General features: G+C 27.7%; 2 protein-coding genes across 2 annotated transcripts in view; one reads left to right on the top strand and one right to left on the bottom strand.

The window, feature by feature from the left end:
* The first annotated feature begins 3131 nt into the window (after window positions 1-3131).
* Window positions 3132-3745, top strand: LOC135961141 (uncharacterized). The gene is made up of 2 exons (XM_065512638.1): window positions 3132-3381; window positions 3465-3745. The coding sequence occupies exons 1-2, from the start codon at window positions 3132-3134 to the stop codon at window positions 3743-3745; spliced, it is 531 nt and encodes a 176-aa protein (XP_065368710.1).
* Window positions 3746-7573: 3828 nt separating this feature from the next.
* The window catches only part of Ptr (Patched-related), a 48746-nt gene continuing 39226 nt past the window's right edge, over window positions 7574-17093 (bottom strand). The window contains exons 4-9 of the mRNA XM_065513989.1: window positions 15481-15695; window positions 15226-15407; window positions 14809-15152; window positions 9997-10335; window positions 9619-9932; window positions 7574-9561 (exon numbers count right to left, since the gene is read on the bottom strand). Of these exons, the coding sequence (XP_065370061.1) occupies window positions 7660-9561; window positions 9619-9932; window positions 9997-10335; window positions 14809-15152; window positions 15226-15407; window positions 15481-15695 (3296 nt within the window). The 3' untranslated portion in view covers window positions 7574-7659. The remainder of the gene's footprint in view (window positions 9562-9618; window positions 9933-9996; window positions 10336-14808; window positions 15153-15225; window positions 15408-15480; window positions 15696-17093) is intronic.

Raw genomic sequence — 17093 nt, 5'->3', positions numbered from 1 at the left:
CGGACTCTTCCCTCCTACTGATGTCATATGGATATATACTGATGGCTCTAATAGGGGAAACAGGGTCGGTGGAGGTTTCTATATTGAAAACTTTGGGATAAAAACCTACTTTAGGCTACCTAATTTCTGTACTGCTCTTCAGGCGGAAATTACTGCCATTAAGCGTGCATCCAACTGGCTGAGGTATTATCGAATATCTGGTGATATATGTATATTTACTGATAGCAAGGCTGCCGTTAACGGAATAGCGGATGTCTTTACGACATCTAGGTTAACCGAGGAATGCCGGGTATGAGATAGCGAGACATTCTAGGATAACGCTTATATGGGTCCCTGGACACGATGGAAATCAGGGTAATTGTATAGCAGATGATTTGGCCAAAAGGGGTGCGATGATGAGTGAGGAGGCAATCGATCCCTTTTCTGGTATTTCCCTTGTTAAATGCAAGATGGTTGTTCAGCTGAAACTATATGAGACTGCACAAAACAGGTGGACTAATGAACCTGCCTGTGATACAGCGAGGTCGACTTGGCCCGTATATGATGCCAACAGGACGAATCTACTTGTAGAATATCGTCGTGAGCAAATAAGGCTAATTGTCTCCTTTATTACAGGACACTGTTTAATCGGGACACATGCTAGAAGATTAGGCCTACGGTACAATGATTACTGTAGAAGCTGCCATAATGAAGAAGAGGAAGAGACTGTGTATCATCTTTTCTGCCAATGTCCGGCTCTTACAAACCTGAGGGAACGCATCCTCATGCTATCACGAGCTATCAAGGTTGAGTCTTAAAAGAATCTACTCCTGGGATCTGGCTGGTTTAATTTGGAGGCAACGGAAGTATTGTAAATACCCTGATGTCTACCCCCTGGGTATCACAATGGGATCAGATTTGAATGGACCCAAGTGAGCTGCTTGAGGAGCAGCAGCCCATGGAACCTAACCTAACCTAAGGAATGGAAAGACTCCCGTACTCTGGCCTTGGCACTCTTCTTTTTTAGAGGACATATATGTGTAGCAGATAAGAGCAGTAAAGTCAACCGAGAAACCTATGCTTATGATGAGATTAATCAATGGAAATTGAGTGCAAATTGACATCCCACAAAGCCATATAACCAGCCACTACCAATTCTATGGAGATCTCCGAAAACGCCACTCACAGGGAGCACAAAATAACGATATAATCATCTTAAGAATGACACCAATAACCATGGCCTGTAATGAAGTGGAATGCACTAGCTTAAATTGATCAAAGAACACAAAGTTGGGATGGAATATGGTGGCATTCAAAGGGGAATCCTTGCATATCTGTCTTAAATCACGAACCATTTCCTTTTCATGATTGGTATCGGTGATATTGACGGCTTGTATAAGTAATCGTGAGGCAATAATTTTGGTATCATTCTCATTGAACTTGACATCCAAAGAAAACGGATTACCGAGGAATAACCAATGCTCCTTGATGGCATCTATGAATTCCTGTTCTGTATCCAAAGTCAGATTCAAATATTCATTATTACTATCCACAAAAGAGACAAACGAACGCAACCAGGACTCGGTATACAAAAAGGAAGTAACATTCGAGATATTTTCCAAAACTTCTAGTTAATTCTTCAATTTGATCTTGAATCATGGGATCGGAATAGTTCAGATTACCAGTAATAATCACCTATAAAAGAATATTATTTAATTTCTAATTGAATTTTTTAAACCAAAAGAATCTTACCTGCATTCTATAGGGGAATTCACGATAATATTCATCTTCACGATCAAAGAACTCCACGGAATACGAATCAGATCTGGACAGTTTGCGGCGCTCTAAACCCACCTTAATCTGGGTAATGCCATAACAAGCTCCCGCCAAATAGGCGCCAAATATCAAAATAATCATAATTTTACACCATTTATTATTGATAACAGCGGACATTTTGTTGCGGAAAAATTTCATCAAAATATGATCTTTATTATCAGCGGGATTGTCGGGATCCTCACGATTAATGCCACCCGACATTAATGAACGGTATATTCTATTAGAATATTCTATTAGTTTTTGAGATTTCCTTAAAAAAAATTGTAATTATAATTACCCTTAATAGCCACCGACAGACACTGCACTTTGCAGCCAAACAAAGCATGACGATTCTGATGCTCTCTAAAACCCGATATCGCCATACAGGCGGCAAAGAAGGTAATGTGCCACAAAAATGTAAAGCCCACTGCAATGACGGAATATTTACAGAAAATCTGCACTGAGCGGAAGGGACTAATGACACCAATCGAAAACGATATCAAGTCTGTAAGCATGACAAAGGTGTCATCAATTTTTGCTTGAATTTGTTATACCAGAGGAAACCCCTCTGCATTCTATAGGGGAATTCATGATAATATTGATCTTCACGATCAATGAACTCCACGGAATACGAATCAGATCTGGACAGTTTGCGGCGCTGTAAACCCTCAAAATAATCAAAATTTTACAGCATTTATTTGGCGGAAAAATCTCATCAAAATATGATCTTTATTATCAACAAGATTGTTGGGACCCTCACGATCAGTTGCGGGTGCAATTAGGAAATGTACCCCCTCCCCCCCCCAAGTTTAGATGATATAAGGTTAACGAATTGACCGGTATTTACTTCCTAAACCATCGAATTTCCAAAAAAATCCCCTCTTTGTGAAACGACATAAGGAGAGGGCAATTTATAATGCAAATTTCAGGTCTCTAACTTGAATCGGTCAGTCACTTAGTTACGTTACTCTGTTATATTTACATTATAACATATAATAATACTGTTATAATTTATTATAATACTGTAATAATATTTTATAATAAATTATACTAAATTACAATGCATTATAATATATTATAAATTTGTTATTCATTACAATATAATCGTTTAACAAATTGTGCTAATGATTTTTAAATTACCTTAATTCCAAATGATTTATAACATTTCAGGAAACTAATTTATCAAAAGTCATAAAAAATACCAGCTAATAGTTTTAAAAACCAATGTAGTTTACAAATAATTTGCTAAATTGCCATAAATTTACCTTTAAATATAATGAAAATCTTAGAATTCATTACAATTCATATAGTAAAGTTTAAAAGAAAACTGCAGAAACATGAATTTTGTTGTCAAAACCTTGAGTGTGTTGTTGAGCGTTATCGCCTTAAATGTTGTGTTACCCATTGAAGCCCAATTGTTTGGGGGCACCAGTGTTGTTTTGGGTAAGAAACACTATTATATTGAAACGTCGAATCAAGGAAGTTTCTATGAGGCAGCCTATAGCTGTGCTCAATTGGGCATGACATTGGCATCGATTGAATCGAAAACTGAATTTAATAGTCTGAAGAGTTTTTTAACAAATAGCGGTGAGTTTCAAATTTAATTGTTAATATAAATATCTCAGAATAGTTTTAATCATAACCTATTTAATGCTGTTTCTTTTGTATAGAAATTATCGCTAATGTCTATTGGTTGAGTGGTATTAGCTATGGTCCTTTAAATACTGCTAAACCTTACAGCTGGTTAGGAACTGGTAAACCAATAACATATTGGTCTTCTGATCCTGAGCTCACTAATGCTGATCAATGCTTAAAGACAGTAACAAACACCTTTGAATACGCAGAAGGAACTTGCACTGAGAGTAACTATTACATTTGCGAAAAACCCCTTGAACCGTATTGCGGTAAATACGGCCAATGTCGTTACACTTACAGTTCCAATTCCAATTAACATGTTTAGCTAATTCATTAATAATTAAATAAACCAGCAATACACAAAAAAAAATTAAATACAAATTCTTTTATTATGGTTTAAAAAACTTTTAAAAGTTTATTTCAACAAAAAAAAAAAGAAATTAAATTTTCATTCGTTGTTTTAGGCTAAAGGAAAGACAATATTAAAAATAAAATTTAAAAAAACTTAGAATAAACTACTTATAATACATAATCACTAAAAAAAAACACATTTACAACTTGTTAATTATAATATAAAACAGAAAATTAGGTATTAAAACAAAACATAATCCAAAAACTAAGAAATATATTTTTTAAATAATTATAAAAATAGTGACTATTATTAGTTTAGGTTATATTTTAAATGAATTTTGTTTTTTTGTTCAATATGCTTAAATATTTATCAAATGTATAATGGATAATGTATGAGTATTTTTGTTTTGGGGATTAGAAAAGCTAAGAAATTTTACAAAAGTTTTCTTCATTTAATTGCAAATTTCTAAATATGTAAATTGAAAAAAAAAAAACAACACAATTATAACAGATCACATAATGTTGTCTTGGGACAACATTATAGAACATTTTGTTTAGATTTTGGGGAAGTTTTTTTTTTGTTAGTGTGAAATTAGTTAAAATTATCGCAAATGTTTGGCTATAACAAATCATAATTTAACTTAATATAAATAAAATTTGGCCAAATTTCAGTTTTTAATGGAAAAGTATTAAGGAAGTTAAGTTATTGGTATTTTGCATAATTTATAATACATTATAATGTAATTATAATAAATTATAACACTGTTATAATATATCACAATGTGTTATAATGCATTATAACACAATTAGAACACCTTATAATATATTATAATACTGTTATAACGTATTATAATGAATTATAATACTGTTATAATATATTATAATGCATTATAATACATTATAGTGCATTATAACAATGTCATAACGTATTATAATTAATTATAACACTGTTATAACGTATTATAATGCATCATAATTCATTATAATACGTTATAACAGCATTATAATTAACTGTAATGAATTATAAAACTGTTATAATTTATAACAATGAATTATACTTTTGTTATAATGTATAATAATGCATTATAATACTGTTATAATGTATTATAAAGCATTATAACAGTTTTATAATTCATTATAATAAATTATAATACTGTTATAATGTATTATAATGAATTATGATACTGTTATAATGCGTTATAATACATTATAACAGTATTATAATGCATTATTATACATTATAACAGTGTTATAATTTATTATAATGAATTATAAAACTGTTATAATGCTTTATAATACGGTTATAACACTGTTGTAACGTATTATAATACATTATAACACTTTTATAACACATTATAATGCATTATAACACTGTTATAACGAATTGTAATTTATTATAATAGCGTTATAATATATTATAACACTGCTATAACACATTATAATGTATTATAACAGTATTATAATTATTTATAATACATTATAATTATTTATAATACATTATAACACTGTTATAACGTATTATGATTTATTATAATACCGTTATAACACATTATAATGCATTATAACACTGTTATAACGAATAATAATTTATTATAATACTGTTATAATATATTATAATACATTATAATGCTTTATAATATATTATAACAGTATTATAATTAATTATAATACCGTTATAATGTATTATAATACTGTTGTAACGTATTATAATACATTATAACACTGTTATAACGTATTATAATTTATTATAACACTGTTGTAACGTATTATAATGCATCATAATTCATTATAATACGTTATAAAAGCATTATAATTAACTGTAATGAATTATAATACTGTTATAATTTATTACAATGAATTATACTTTTGTTATAATGTATAATAATGCATTATAATACTGTTATAATGTATTATAAAGCATTATAACAGTTTTATAATTCATTATAATACTGTTATAATGTATTATAATGAATTATGATACTGTTATAATGCGTTATAATACATTATAACAGTATTATAATGCATTATTATACATTATAACAGTGTTATAATTTATTGTAATGAATTATAAAACTGTTATAATGCTTTATAATACGGTTATAACACATTATAACACTGTTGTAACGTATTATAATACAGTATAACACTTTTATAACGTATTGTAGTACTGTTATAACGAATTATAATGCAATATAGCACTGGTTTAACGTATTATAATGAATTATAATACTGCTATAATGTATAATAATGCATTATAACACTATTGTAACATATTATAATAAATTATAGTACTCTTATAACGTATTATAATGCATTATAACATTATCATAATTCATTATAATACGTTATAACAGCATTATAATTAACTATAATGAATTGTAATACTGTTATAATTTATTACAATGAATTATACTTTTGTTATAATGTATAATAATGCATTATAATACTGTTATAATGTATTATAAGGCATTATAACAGTTTTATAATTCATTATAATAAATTATAATACTGTTATAATATATTATAATGAATTGTGATACTGTTATAATGCGTTATAATACATTATAACAATATTATAATGCATTATTATACATTATAAAAGTGTTATAATTTATTATAGAACGTTGTAATAGTATATAACGGTTTTATAATTCATTATAATACTGTTATAATGCATTATATTACATTACAACAGTATTATAATGCATTATAATAAATCATAACAGTGTTACAATTTCTTATAATACGTTGCAATAGTATTGTAATATGTTATCACAGCATTATAATTTATTATAATGAAGTATAATACTGTTATAATTTATTTTAATGAATTTTACTTTTGTTCTAATGTTCTATAATACTGTTATAATATATTATAATGCATTATAACAGTTTTATAATTCATTATAATAAGTTATAATACTGTTATAATGCATTATAATACATTATAACAGTGTTATAATTTATTATAATGAATTATTATTAATTATAATAAATTATAATACCGTTATAACGTATTATAACGAATTATAATACTGTTATAATGTATGATATTGCATTATATTACTGTTATAATTAATTTTAATGAATTATAATACTGTTACAAGGTATTATAATGCATTATAATACTGTTATAATTTATTATAATATTTTATAATTTATTATAATATTTTATAATTTATTATAACACTGTCATAATGCATTATATTACAATTATAATGCATTATAAAGTATTATAATACTTCCCCATACTTTTCCATTAATACCTTTTTGCCAATTTTAAGCTATAAATGTATATTACACAGTTGTCTCTTTTTCTTACTAAAAAAAATTATTAAACAAATTCTAACTAAAAGCTAAAATTTATAACATTCTTCTCTTCTTTCTTTTCTCTCTATACACAGAGAAAACAGATTTGTAGTAGCAACCAATTTGCTTGACAATCAATTTTTTCGGTTCTATCATCATAAAGTCAGTTGATAATGAAGAAGCCAGAAACCCCTTCTGAAATATTGTAGCCTTAACAGTAAATTTCGTTGAATCTTTCGATTGCTGCTACAAATCTGTTTCCTCTGCGTACATCAATTTTATGTTTTATAATAATTATTATTATTTTCTTCTCACTTCTTTCCTATTTTGTATTATTTTTAAAATAATAATAAACCTGCTTTGTGTCATGACATTATTTGTTTTAACTATAAATTACACACTTAAATAACTAAAAAAAAAAAATAATAAACTAAAATATAATTGCATTTAATCCATTATCCTCATCAAACACCTAGTCTGGTTTAATGAATAAGAAAAACAAAATGGATTTTCATTTCATAATTCCTCTAAATTTCTCGTGCTCTCTTTTAGCTAATAGAGAGCTTAGTATCAGTGATGATAGTAGGGACCACCAAACTGATATGTGGGTGGATGTTTTTGTGTGATTTGCTGTTGTTGCGTTTGGTTAGGATAGCAGAGATTGTGATGTGAAGACGATCGTCTGGGTGGTTGAGGTCTATAGTTGTAGGACGTGGGATAGTCACCGTCTTCGTGGGTGGAGGCGGTGGCATTTTGTTGTCTGGAAGGAGAATGGCGACGCATATAGCGTTCTTCTATGTTGGACGCGGGCCAACGTTGATAATGACGTGTTGAGTCCTCGGAGGAACGTCGACGTTGATAACGTTTGGGTGCCGAGGTAGGGGCAAGTGGCTGACCAGCGTTATGATGCTGATGATAGCTTGTTTCATCACCACTGCCGCTGGCATTGTGTGGCTGCAGCTGCTGCACAGGCGTTCTGTATTTACGTCTGGAACGTTCATCCAACGAGGAAGTGGGTGTTACTCGTTGCCCTACTTCATCTACAAATTCAGTTTGGCGTCTTTGCAAATCAGCACCATAGTTATCATAGGCAAAACGTTCTCTTGGTGTAGATAGTTTACGTTCTTGATGTTCATCCAGCCGTGATCTCCATTCATGGGCTGAAACCTTTTGATTGTATAAAGCTGGATGGGGCTGGAATTGGGATTGTGAGTTGTTGGCAAAGAGATCATTGTATGAGGATTTACGCCAGCCTTCTTCATATCTACGCTGGGTGGTTTCATCCTCCAAAGCTTGGCGTCTTTGTGAGCGAGAGGAACTGCTTTCTGAGGAGTCTTCGCCCGAAGTGCCTATGCCCAGATCTTTTTCATCACCATAGGCTTTGTAGGGAGCTCCCAGGAAGCCTTTAGCACCAAAACCATTTACACCACCCATGGCCGTGGATGTATAGGGCATATAGAAGGCATTGATAAAGTTTTTATCCATTTTAGCCACTTTCAGTTTACTATCCAAATCATCGATTTCCTCTTCGCTGCCGCTATCGCGACCAGTCCAAGTTTGCCAAGAGCCAGGGCCGAAAAGCGATAGCAATACCGGCAACAAAAACAAGCCATGCATGGCTCCAAAGAATATCACCAAGAAAACCATTTTAAAGAACACCAGGAATATATAACTTTGAGCCAAAAGTAAAGCCACTATACCCAAAATGGTAGAGCTGGAACCTTGTAAAATAGGCAAGCCTAAGGAATGGAAAGACTCACGTACTCTGGCCTTGGGACTCTTCTTTTTCGAGGACATATAAGTATAGCAGATATGAGCAGTAAAGTCCACCGAGAAACCTATGCACATGATGAGATTAATCATGGAAATTGAGTCCAAATTGACATCCCACAATGCCATATAACCAGCCACGCCCAATTCTATGGAGATCACCGAAAACGCCACCCACAGGGAGCACAAAATATTGGGTATAAACACAAACGATATTATCATCATAATAATGGCACCAATAACCATGGCCTGCAACGAAGTGGGACGCACCAGCTCAAATTGATCGAAGAACACAAAGTAGGGATGGAATATGGTGGCATTCAAAGGAGAATCCTTGCATATCTGTCTTAAATCACGAACCATTTCCTTTTCATGATTGGTATCCGTGATATTGACGGCTTGTATAAGTAATCGGGAGGCAATAATTTTGGTATCATTCTCATTGAACTTGACATCCAAAGAAAACGGATTGCCGGGGAATAACCAATGCTCCTTAACGGCATCTATGAACTCCTGTTCTGTATCCAAAGTCAGATTCAAATATTCATTATTACGATCCACAAAAGACACAAACGAACGCAACCAGGACTCGGTATACAAGGAGGAGGTAACATACGAGGTATTTTCCAAATTTCTAGTCAATTCTTCAATTTGATCTTGAATCATGGGATCGGAATAGTTCAGATTACCAGTAATAATCACCTAAAAAAGAAAATTATTTAATTTCTAATTGAATTTTTAAAACCAAAAGAATCTTACCTGCATTCTATAGGGGAATTCACGATAATATTCATCTTCACGATCAAAGAACTCCACGGAATACGAATCAGATCTGGACAGTTTGCGGCGCTCTAAACCCTCCTTAATCTGGGTAATGCCATAACAAGCTCCCGCCAAATAGGCGCCAAATATCAAAATAATCATAATTTTACACCATTTATTATTGATAACAGCGGACATTTTGTTGCGGAAAAATTTCATCAAAATATGATCTTTATTATCAACGGGATTGTCGGGATCCTCACGATTAATGCCACCCGACATTAATGAACGGTAAAGTATATTACGTTTCTCTATAACACAAAAGAATATTCTATTAGTTTTTGAGGTTCCTATATAAAATTTAATTAAAATTACCCTTAATAGCCACCGACAGACACTGCACTTTGCAGCCAAACAAAGCATGACGATTCTGATGCTCTCTAAAACCCGATATCGCCATACAGGCGGCAAAGAAGGTAATGTGCCACAAAAATGTAAAGCCCACAGCAATGACGGAATATTTACAGAAAATCTGCACTGAGCGGAAGGGACTAATGACACCAATCCAAAACGATATCAAGTCGGTGAGCGAGGTTATTGTGATGGAAACAGCAGCCTCCGACATGGTGTGTCCCATACGTTCGGCCACGGATTGTTTCAAAGAGGTGCGACGCCAAGCAGCCAGCATGACAAAGGTGTCATCAATGCCAATACCTAAAAGATAAGAAATTATAAAAAGAAATTTAAAGATTATTTATAAAAAGCAGAATACATATTTTGGAATCTTTTCTTCAAAAAAAAAAACTATAATTAGAAGGGAATAAGTCTAAAAATGTTAACAAAGAAATAAAATGTAAAAGTTTCCAAAATATTGTACGATTTTTAAACAAAAAAATTGTAAATTTCAAAAAGTAGTAGAAAAGTACTTTTTGAAAATGTAGTAGAAATTTGATTCATTTACAAAAGTAGTAAAAAGGTACCTTTTTAAAAAAGGTACAATTTTCCAAAAAAAAAATTATTGAATTTTCAAGAAAATTGCTCCAAAATGCACAAATTTCAAAAAGTAGTAAAAAAAGTACTTTTCAAAAAAGTAGTAGAAATTTAATTTTAAAAGCAAAACTTTTTTAAAAGATTATATTTCTATAAATTTTTTTAGTGTGAAACTAATTTGTTTAATAAATTTTTCTACTATTTAAAATAGTAGTAGAAAAATTACTTTTTGAAAAAAGTATAAAAACTTTTTTTTTTAATTTTAAGTTAATACTAAAATGTAAAAGATTCGAAATATTTTACGATTTTTTAACAAAAAAATTGTAAATTTCAAAAAGTACTTTTTGAAAAAGTAGTAGAAATTTAATTTTAAACAGCAAAACATTTTTTAAAGATACTATTTAATTATCTTTTTTATGAGTAATACATATTCGTTAAGAAAATACTACTCTTTAAAATAGTAGTAGAAAAAGTACAAAAGTATACTTTTTTTAAAAAAATTTTAAGTAATTACTTTACAGAATAATTATTTTAAGCATTTCTGGAAACATTTACTCCTAAAAGTAGTAAAAAAGTACTTTTTTAAAAAAGGTACATTTTCATATTTTTAGTTAACCTAATTTTATTGATTTTACAAGAAAATTGCTTTAAAATTTCTTATTTTCAAAAAGTAGTAAAAAAAGTACTTTTCAAAAAAGTAGTAGAAATTTTATTTTAAAAAGGCAAAACTTTTATTTCTATATATTTTTATGTGTAATACGTATTATTTATGAAAATACTACAATTTAAAAAAGTAGTAGAAAAAGTACTTTTTGAAAAAAGTACAAAAACTATAATTTTTTTTAAATTTTAAGTTAATAATTATTTTAATTAACCATTTCTGGAAAAATTTAGAAAAGTAGTAAAAAAGTACTTTTTTAAAAAAGGTACAATTTTCATATTTTTAGTATAACTACACAAAATTTTATTGAATTTTCAAGAAAATTGTTACAAAATGTATAAATTTCAAAAAGTAGTAAAAAAGTACTTTTCAAAAAAGTAGTAGAAATTTAATTTTAAAAGTTAAAACTTTTATTTCTATATATTTTTATGTGTAAAGAATACGTATTCTTTATGAAAATACTACTATTTAAAATAGTAGTAGAAAAAGTACTTTTTGAAAAAAGTACAAAAACTATAATTTTTTTTTAATTTTAAGTTAATAATTATTTTAATTAACCATTTCTGGAAACATTTAGAAAAGTAGTAAAAAAGTACTTTTTTTAAAAAGGTACAATTTTCTTATTTTTAGTAAAACTACACAAAATTTTATTGAATTTTCAAGAAAATTGTTACAAAATGTTGAATTTCAAAAAGTAGTAAAAAAGTACTTTTCAAAAAAGTCGTAGAAATTTTATTTCAAAAGTTAAAACTTTTATTTCTATATATTTTGATGTGTAATACGTATTCTTTATGAAAATACTACTAAAAGTACTTTTTGAAAAAAGTACAAAAACTATTTTTTTTTAATTTTAAGTTAATACTTTTAGTTAATAATTATTTTAACCATTTCTGGAAACATTTACAAAAGTAGTAAAAAAGTACTTTTTTAAAAAAACGTACAATTTTCATATTTTAGTAAAACTACACAAAATTTTATTGAATTTTCAAGAAAATTGTTACAAAATGTATAAATTTCAAAAAGTAGTCAAAAAGTACTTTTCCAAAAAGTAGTAGAAATTCCATTTTAAAAGACAAAATTTTTTTAAAAGATAACATTTAAATATTTTTACAAAAACTACCATAATTTATAATAATTTAGTAAGTTTTCTAGAACAAATTGCAAAAAAGTACTTTTTTCATATTTTTTAAAAAATTAATAATTTGTTAATTTAATTTTCTAGGAATTTAGACACAATTAAAAAACTATTTTCACAATTAGTTAAACTATACAAAATTTTATTGAATTTTCAAGAAAATTGCTCCAAATTGTGTAAATTTAAAAAAAGTAGTAAAAAAGTACTTTTCAAAAAAGTAGTAGAAATTTCATTTTAAATGCTAAATTTTTTCAAAAGATTATTTTTAAATATTTTTACGAAAACTACCATAATTTAACAAATTTTTTAGAACAATTTGCTAAAATTGCAAAAAAGTACTTTTTTCATACTTTTTTAAAATGAATAATTTGTTAATTTTTATTAAATTTTCGAGGAATTTAGACACAATTATACACAAATATGATAAATTTTCGCAGTTTTTTTTTATTATTTTAGAGATTAATCACAAAAAAAAAAAGTACTTTTTTGCAACTTTTTTAAAATTGATATTTTGTTATTTTTTTTTCATTTCAAGGAAATAAGTTTAATTTTCTTAAATATTCAACGTTTGCAATTTTGGTATTTTTTTATTATTTTAGAGCTTTAAAACCAAAAAATAAAAAAGTAATTTTTTATTAGATTTTCGAGGAAATTAGACATAATTGCGTATCAGCAATTTTCTTAATTTTTATTATTTTCGAGCTTTATCACCAAAAAATAAAAAAAGTACTTTTTAGTAAAAAAAATGTTCGAAGAAATTAAGCCTAATTGCATGTAGAAATAAAATTGTCCTAATTATATTTTCAAACTTAATTACTTAAAAAATTAAAAAAGTACTTTTTTCCATATTTTTAAAATTTTACTTTTCTAAACTAAATTTAATTTTTTTAGAAAATATTAAACAATTTTTTAATGTTTCGAGTTGAAATAAAAAAGTACCTTTTTGCATACTATTTTTTAAAGCATATTTCTGTCCAATTTGTTCTTAATACTAAATAAAACTAGTTTTTAGATTAACATGAACATATTTCAGAAAATTTTCAATAATTTTAAGAAAATTTGTGTTTAAATGAAAAAGTACTTTTTTGCATACTATTTTTAAAATGACAAATTTGCTTAAAATTTAAATTTGTTTGGTATATTAGTAAAACTTATACAAAAATATTAAATTTATGCAATTTTAAGCGGAAAATCGTAAAATTAAAAAAAGTACTTTTTTGGGTACTTTTTTCAAAATGGATATTTTACAATTCTTTTTAAATTTTCAAAAAAATTAGACCTAATTAAATGTAAATATGAGCAAATTTCTTAAATTATCAATGTTTCAAAGCTTAATCAGCAAAAAATAAAAAAAGTACTTTTTGCATACTTTTTTAAAAAATTTTAAAATTTGGTAATTTTGTTTAAATTTTCTAGAAATTAGAAAAAATTTCATATAAATATAAGAAAAGTCTTTAATTTGTTTATGTTTTCAAGCTAAATAACCCTCGAATAAAAAGGTACTTTTTTGCATACTTTTTTTAAATGACAGAATATGTCCATAATTTTCTAATTTTTTGCGTAGGTATGTCAAAATTATATAAAAATATTAAATTTAGGCAATTTGTAGCGTAAAATAATTAAAAAATAAAAAAGTACTTTTTTTGCATACCTTTTTCAAAATGGATATTTTACAATTCTTTTTAAATTTTCAAGCAAATTAGTTACAATTAAATATAAATATAATCCAGTTTCTTTAATTTTCAAAGATTTATAGCTTAATCACCAATAAATAAAAAAAGTACTTTTTGCATACTTTTTTAAAATTGATATTTTGGTATTTTTTTTTCATTTGAAATAAGTGTAATTTTCTTAAATTTTCAATGTTTTAAAGCTTTAACACTATTTTTAAATGACAGATTTGCTTATAATTTTCTTATTTTTTATGTTAATATGTAAAAATTATATAAAACTATAAAATTTAGGCAAAATAGCTAAAAAATAAAAAAGTACTTTTTTGCATATTTTTTTAAATTTAAAAATTCGGTAATATTTTTTAAATTTTCAAGAAATTAGAAAATAGTTCCATGTAAATATGAGCAAATATCTTAATTTTTTTTTGTTTTCAAGCTAAATTACCATCAAATAAAAAAGTACTTTTTTGCATACTATTTTTAAATGACAGATTTGCTTATAGTTTTCTAATTTTTTATGTTAATATGTAAAAATTATATAAAAATACAAAATTTAGGCAAAATAGCTAAAAAATAAAAAAGTACTTTTTTGCATACTTTTTTTTTAATTTGTCATTTTGTATAATTTTTTTTGAATTTTCGAGTAAATTAAATGTTAAAAAATTTTCTTGAAGCAAAAGTACTTTTTTGCGTACTTTTTTTTTAAACCAAAATAAATTAACACTTACCAATCATTAGAAAAGGAGCCGCCAAATTAATGCCAATAAACTCAATGCCCATATACATGGCCAAACCAAAGGCCGCACAAGTGGCCATAACAGCCGATATATTGCCCATTAAACCCAGCCAGGGTTTCGAACGCACCGAATCGCCCATCATGCAAGTAATGACACTAAACAAGGCCATCAATATGAAAGTCGAACTAAAATAGGGCACCACAGTTTGTGTATTCTTTTCCAGTTCATGATCCAAAGTTCTTGAGGCAAAATAGGCTACGGAGATGTGTTTGAAAAAGCCATTGGTTTCAGCCTGGCCAACCACACTTAAAAAGGTTTCTTCCCATTCGGCACCTCTGCAATAAAAAAGGGAGTGGGGAAAAAGGGGGTAAAAAAAAGGTACTTTAATGAAAGAAATTTTAAACTCACTTAGCATCTTGCCGTTTAGTGTCGGCCGTTACAAAATACACCAATTGTATGGCTGGCACACTGACAATATAATTATCCTCGGTTAATTTGGTGCCACCAAAGAAAACGGGAAATGCATGGGCATCCCAGGTGACGGGATTAAACATTAAGGGAAATGTTAAATTCAATTCGCCGGATTCAATCTTTAATAAAGAAAACAATTCAAATTTAATATTATTCAGTTATTATTTAGGCCAAATTACAAATAAAACTTACATCATCCATTATATAGTCTAAATTCAAGATGTCATTTTCGAAACATTCATTTTCCCAGCGGGCACAAGTGTCCTTGTAAGTGAAGGTCTCACCCTCATAGGTGACGGTGGCATTTTGTATGATGTTGTCCAATTGTCTTAACTCTTGGAATATTTCTCTTCTAATCATGTTGTCGTTGCCATCTTTGGGTATGACAATAACCCGACCAAAACGTCCTATAAAAGAATACAAAAATATTATAAAATTTAAAAAAAAAACCAACAAACATTTGTATAACAATATTAATATGTAATATTTAAAACAAAACTAATTTTTTAATTTTTTTTAAGAAAATACATATATTGTAGATTCCTTCTTTTTTATTTTAAACACCATTTCCTGTTTCCCCCTAATTGCTCGCTGGGTTATTTAAGAGTTTATTGTTCACTTAAGTATTGAAAAGAGCATAAAGTAGTGGCTATTTATTCCAATACACTGGGACTACGTGACCACCAATTTAATGTTTACCTTATTTGTTGCATGTGTGTTAAATTATTTTCTGTTTTTTTTTTTATTTATTATTTTATTTTGTTATTGTTTTTATTGTTTCTTTTTGTTCAAAATTTTTGCCTAAACAAATTTATGGCGTTTTATTAATTTAATTGTTAATCTAATGGTTGCAAAATGTTAGTGTGTACTCAGCATTATTTTAATGAATTTTGACTTTCTTAGCAAGTTCCCAACCGGCCCTCTCAACGACTTGAGCAACAAATTGGCATACTTTTCAATTAAAAACAGTTAAACCCAAATTAAACATATTTTTACACGCAATATTTTTTTTAGTTTCAAACTAAATGTGTTAAATAGTGGGGAAAATATGCCAAATTTACGAAAAAACAAAATTAAGAAATAGTTGTTTGTGTAATTGCAAAAATTTTAAACTAAATTTAAATTTTCAAACATAGTAAAATGTACTAAATAACAACAAAATTTGGTTCTTTAATATTTCAGGGCAGTTTTGAAAATTCGAAATTTTCCAACATATGGAAATTGTTTAAATATGGCAAAAAATACACATTTGATTTAATTTTTTAAACAATTAACCTAAAAAATTGATTTTACACCAATTTTTAAAATTCGAAATTTTCGAACATATGAAAATTGATTAAATAATGCCAAAAATACACATTTTTTATAATTTTTCAAACGAAAACCTAAAAAAATGTATTATGGAGCAATTTCGAAAATTCGAAATTAAGTTCGAAATTTTCGAACATAGAAAAATGGGCTAAATAATGCCAACAATACATATTTGTGGTAATTTTCCAAAGAAAACCTAAAAAAAAGAATTTTAGAGCAATTTCGAAAATTCGAAATTAAGTTCGAAATTTTCGAACATGTGAAAATGGTCTAAATAATGCCAAAAATACACATTTGCTATAATTTTTAGATCGAAAAACATAAAAATTTTATTTTAGAGCAATTTCGAAAATTCGAAATTAAGTTCGATATTTTCGAACATATGAAAATGGGCTAAATAATGCCAAAAATACACATTTGCTATAATTTTTCAAACGAAAACCTAAAAAAAAGAATTTTAGAGCAATTTCGAAAATTCGAAATTAAGTTCGAAA

Source organism: Calliphora vicina, chromosome 5 (assembly GCF_958450345.1).
Source record: "Calliphora vicina chromosome 5, idCalVici1.1, whole genome shotgun sequence".
Classification (NCBI taxonomy): Eukaryota; Metazoa; Arthropoda; class Insecta; order Diptera; family Calliphoridae; genus Calliphora; species Calliphora vicina.
Note: the sequence above shows the minus strand (reverse complement) of the source record. Positions and strands in the feature narration are given on the sequence as shown.

Coding starts and splice junctions, on each gene's coding strand:
- LOC135961141 (XM_065512638.1), top strand. CDS start 3,132: ATGAATTTTGTTGTCAAAACCTTGAGTGTGTTGTTGAGCGTTATCGCC. Junction 3,382..3,464: donor GAGTTTTTTAACAAATAGCG/GTGAGTTTCAAA, acceptor TCTTTTGTATAG/AAATTATCGCTAATGTCTAT.